This window comes from Macrobrachium nipponense, chromosome 11 (genome assembly GCF_015104395.2).
Source record: "Macrobrachium nipponense isolate FS-2020 chromosome 11, ASM1510439v2, whole genome shotgun sequence".
Taxonomy (NCBI): domain Eukaryota; kingdom Metazoa; phylum Arthropoda; class Malacostraca; order Decapoda; family Palaemonidae; genus Macrobrachium; species Macrobrachium nipponense.
In genome coordinates, this window is record NC_061087.1 from 53,360,650 (window position 1) to 53,365,336 (window position 4,687).

The 4,687-nt window shown below is 42.8% G+C and overlaps 1 protein-coding gene across 1 annotated transcript; it reads right to left on the reverse strand.

Annotated features, from left to right (window-relative positions):
- Positions 1-3,528: 3,528 nt before the first annotated feature.
- Positions 3,529-4,377, reverse strand: LOC135208703 (uncharacterized). The gene has a single exon (XM_064241177.1). The coding sequence runs from the start codon at positions 4,375-4,377 to the stop codon at positions 3,529-3,531; it is 849 nt and encodes a 282-aa protein (XP_064097247.1).
- Positions 4,378-4,687: the final 310 nt, after the last annotated feature.

The window sequence follows — 4,687 nt, forward strand, 5'->3', positions numbered from 1 at the left end:
GAGTAGTAAAATAATACATTAAGAAGTAGAATTCTATCAGAAATACATGCAGACCACCAAGTATAGTCAGATCAAAGTCAATTGCCAGGAAGGATGTTTGGTGGCCAGGTGTTGATAGGAACATTGAAAATTTGGTTACGAAGTTGATGAATTGTGCATTGCAACACAATAATTCAAAACCATCAAGAATTTACTCATGGGAATTACCCAGTTATCTGTGGAAATGTGTACATATAGATTTTGCAGGTCTATTTTTAGGATACTTATATCTGATATTAGTAGATGCACATAGTAAGTGGTCAGAAGTTATACCAATGTAAACAACATCATCGGCAGCAACTATAAGATCACTCATGCAAATCTTCGCAACGCATGGTTTGCCAGAAAGAATAGCGACAGACAGTGGGCCACAGTTTACTTCACAAGAATTTAAAGAATTTCGGATGTAACAAACATTATAGCAACATATCCATCAACGAATGGTGAAGCAGAAAGTTATGTTCAAACTTTCAAGTCATGTTATGGCAAGATCATACAATACACCAGAAAAATGGGTACAAGGAGAAATATTCAGGAAAATAGGCAATTTACATTATGATGTAAATGTCTGTGGAAAGATTGTGAAACGCCATGTTGATCAGTTGCAGTCATTCAGTACAAATAATAGAGAAGTACAAGTTTAAATACCTCAGACTTAATTAACTCAGATGTGCGAGCTGCTCGCTAAGATGTTGAATCACATATCGTAAATAGAGGAAAATCTTGCAACAGCTCAGAACACACCTACAGTACTCCCTAAAAGAATGAGTAGAGGAAAACGCCCTGAAATATTAGATTTGTAAGTGTTGAGAAACAGATGTGGGAAGGAGACTGTCATGTATGCAAGACATTATGTAAAGAGCATGGGGAAACTTTAGCTCCACAGATGCGTTCAGTTTAAAGCTAGTTGCACAGCATTTCATCATGCTTAAGTGTTATAAGTGTAACCAATTATTATTGTATTTGTATCGATTCTGACATAAAGGCTTCGATCCTGTAAATTCTACCTGATGTATGTAGGATATGACTCCTTACGTATTGTGTATTGAGCTCTGATGCTCACATGTTTGTTATGATTTTATTATATACACTTTTTATATTTTGTATATTCTTTTGTGCCCCTTTCGTCATTGTAGTTTAGCCAATAAACATAAGCAAGAAGATATTTTTATTATTGCCCTTCATCCATGGTCCTCAGTGATGAGAAATGGAATACTATCTCCAGTACTAAAATACCATCTTTCTCTCTTCCTACAGTTAAGAGTGAAGAATTGTAGTATGGGATGGGTCATATAGCCAAAGCAGACCCAAAACAATGTAGCGCCCCAGTTACCCTTGGCTCAGCCCTCCCGCGCTGACACCTCCTGTCAATTCAGGCGTGGCTGTCTAACTAAGTCTACTACTAACTATAAATATAGTTTTTACCAGCTAATTGATACAGGGCTATTAGGCAGCACTTGTAACATTAAACTACTAAACTACACTAAAGACAACCATACTGGAAAACAATATTCTAGTAAAGGAAGCACAAATGACCCAAAACAGGTATTTGCTGAAACTTTCATTAGATGTCTCCCAAAAGTTAGATGTGAGTCAAAAGTTACACCTAGAACAGTTAAAGCTTCAGACTCATTCAGCAAAGTTACACCCAGTTGAAGGGGAGGATGGGATGGGAAATCTAAACAAGATCTGTTAATCAATAGTTTTTTAATTTTACTGGAGAACAGCCTCATATCCCACTGACCACACCTGGTTGAGGCTGAGGGCATCTTCATTTCTCATAAGTGGAGACTTTACTACACCCACAAGTGTTTCATCATCAGCATACTGAAAGATCTTATTTCCCAAGCCAACAACCATATCACTGTATACACTAAAAATAACAGTGGACCAAGAACATACCCTGTGGAACTCCAGACAAAATAGGTCTCTTCCACAGCAACTCATTGCTGCCTACACATAAGGAAATCTTGGAGTAATCCTAAAACATATCTACCCACTCCAGGATTTTGGCGTCATTTGCGGGTGCATTTGACCCCCCTCAAAACACTGAGGGCCTCCCCCAAGACTTTTTTTGCCCCACTGGCACCTTTGAAAAAAGAATGATGATAATAATAATAATACTGTTAAAAGTAATGGCAGAATCAAGCGAGTTGATTTTATATATTGTTTTTTCTATTTTTCTTACAATTTGCTTCTCAGGCTCAGCAATGTTTCTGAGTAACTGGCCAATATTCATATTGGGAATTTCTAAAGTAATAAAAATGCTGAAGGTGACCTTTTATTTTATTAAAACAGGATCTCAGATCGAGGTCAACCAGGGGTCATCATCAGCTGGTGTTGATGTTGGTATAGCTGGTATCACATGATATTTCGACCTCCTTACAGGTCATCCTCTTGACAAGTCGGTTGCAGGATTTTAGCAAGAGAGTCTACGTGGCAGACTCAGCTCAGACCTAGAGATGAATTCTCATTGGTTGAGCCGGTCTTGGGCAAAGTCATAGATCTCGCATTGATGGTCAGAGAGATTCTGTCATGCGAGCGCCATAGTAGTGTGCCTAGGGATGGACGTCAGGAATTCTGTCTGTAGTCTTATCCTCCTGTGGGGCTCCTGATTATCTGGCATTGTCAGGGTGTCATTCGCCGCTCTCCAGGCGACGGTGGGAAGGAGGAATGTTTCCTGAGTGATGTTTAAATTTAGTTTCGCCTTTCCTATATGGAGGGCTTCCAGGAGGCATAGACATTGGGGATCCGTTGTCTGGTCCATTATCTCGATATTAGGGATAATATAATTTATTTTTATTTGTTCGTTATGAGCAGTCACTTGGTGAAATGCATACCGATGTATTTGCCAGGGCATCCTCGGACTGGGCATGTGTATCGGTAGACCACACTTGTCTTCTTCAAGGGATCCTGCAGGGAGGCCGAAAGGTTGTCTCTCATCACCAGGCTACTTGTTTCTTCGTTTTATAATATATTACTAGCTTAATCTTTTTGTTATGAGCAGTCACTTGGAGAAACGCATGGTCATACCAATGTATTTGCCGAGGCATCCTCAGACCACATTCATCTAATTCAAGGAACCCTGCAGGGAGGCCGAAGGGTTGTTTCTCATCACCAAGCTATTTGTCTTCTTCTTTTTTATAATATATTACGAGCTTAATCTTTTTGTCTGGGTGGGTGGGGTTGACATTTTCCTTGATGATGTTTATGAGGGCTTGCTTGTCCTCCTCGTACCTCTGCTGGAAGTGCAGTGCCCCTTGTAGAAAAGCTTGGTGACTTCTGGAACGTCAGGGCGAGGTTCCTGGTGGTACCAGGCTTCCATATGCTTCCTCATCAGTGTGAGAGGGCCCTCCTGACAAAGGCGCTGATGGTGGAGCACTTTACCTCCAAGGGCACTTGCTTTCACTGTTCATGCACATTCCCAGGTTCGTTAGCTTCATGTACACCTTCGTGCTGAATCCGAAATCTTGCTGTTCAACAAGGACATCAAGGAAGGGGGGGGGGGGGTAGCAGTCTTGGCAATGTGAACGTGAGGCAACTGTGGTCGTGGAATGTACATCGAAGCTGCTCCATCTCATCCTCAGAGTCGGCACAGACGAAGGTATCATCAATATAGCTCATGTACATCCTCGGTTTGCTGGAATTCTGGAAGACCCTCTCTTTGACGGTACCCATATGGAAATTGGCGAAAAGGACTCCAAGGGAAGATCCCATTACCACGCCGTCGATTTGGGTGTACATGTAGTTGCAGTGATCAGCAAAGGTGGCCTTCTTGGTACAGATTTCCAGCAGGGCTCGAAGGGCATGCTCTGGGATGTTCAAGGATGGAGTGTTGGGGTTCCTGTAAACTCTGCCCAAGATCATTTGTAAGGCCTCGTCAATGGGGACATTGGTAAGCAAGGACTCTACATCCATCAAAGCAATGCATCCTCTGGGGGGCATTGCTCTTAGGGCTTCTGAGAACTCGGCTGACGACTTCAAGCTGTAACTATCTGGGACGTAAGGGGTCAAGATGATGTTGAGTTTCTTGGTCAAGAGGTACGTTGGGGCAGGGATCTGGCTGATTATGGGGCAAAGGGGGTTTCCTTGCCTATGGGTTTTAACATTCCCATAGATGTAACCTAAGTCATGGTCGCCCATCATGGGTGGCAAACGTAGGGCGTTCGAGGCAGCGTTGACCGTCTCAAAAATCCAGTTAGCCTCTCGCTTGATGTCATCAACGGGGTTCTTGGTAATTCTGTGAAATTTTGTGGAGTCCACCAAGATTTCTTTGACCTCCCGGTGGTATTCCTCAGTCTGGATAAGGACAAAATCCGCAGTTTTACCGGCCTGCATACAGTGACGTCCTCACGTTTCCTTAAATGCTTTGCTGATTCCCTCAAGTCACGGCTGATGATATCACTGCAGTAGTCTCCACAGTCGGTGAGGGCCTCAGCAAGCAGAAGGGATGAAGGGCGTCAGTCATTCTCAGGTTCCCAAGGTCCTCTTGCTTCTGCCTCACATTCATGATAGGACATTGCCAAGACTGCTGCATCCCCTTCCTTAATGTCCTTTTTGAGCAGCAAGATTCTGGATTCAGCACGAAGGTGTACACGAAGCCGACGATCCTCGGAATGTGCATGAACAGTGAGAGCGAGTACCCTTA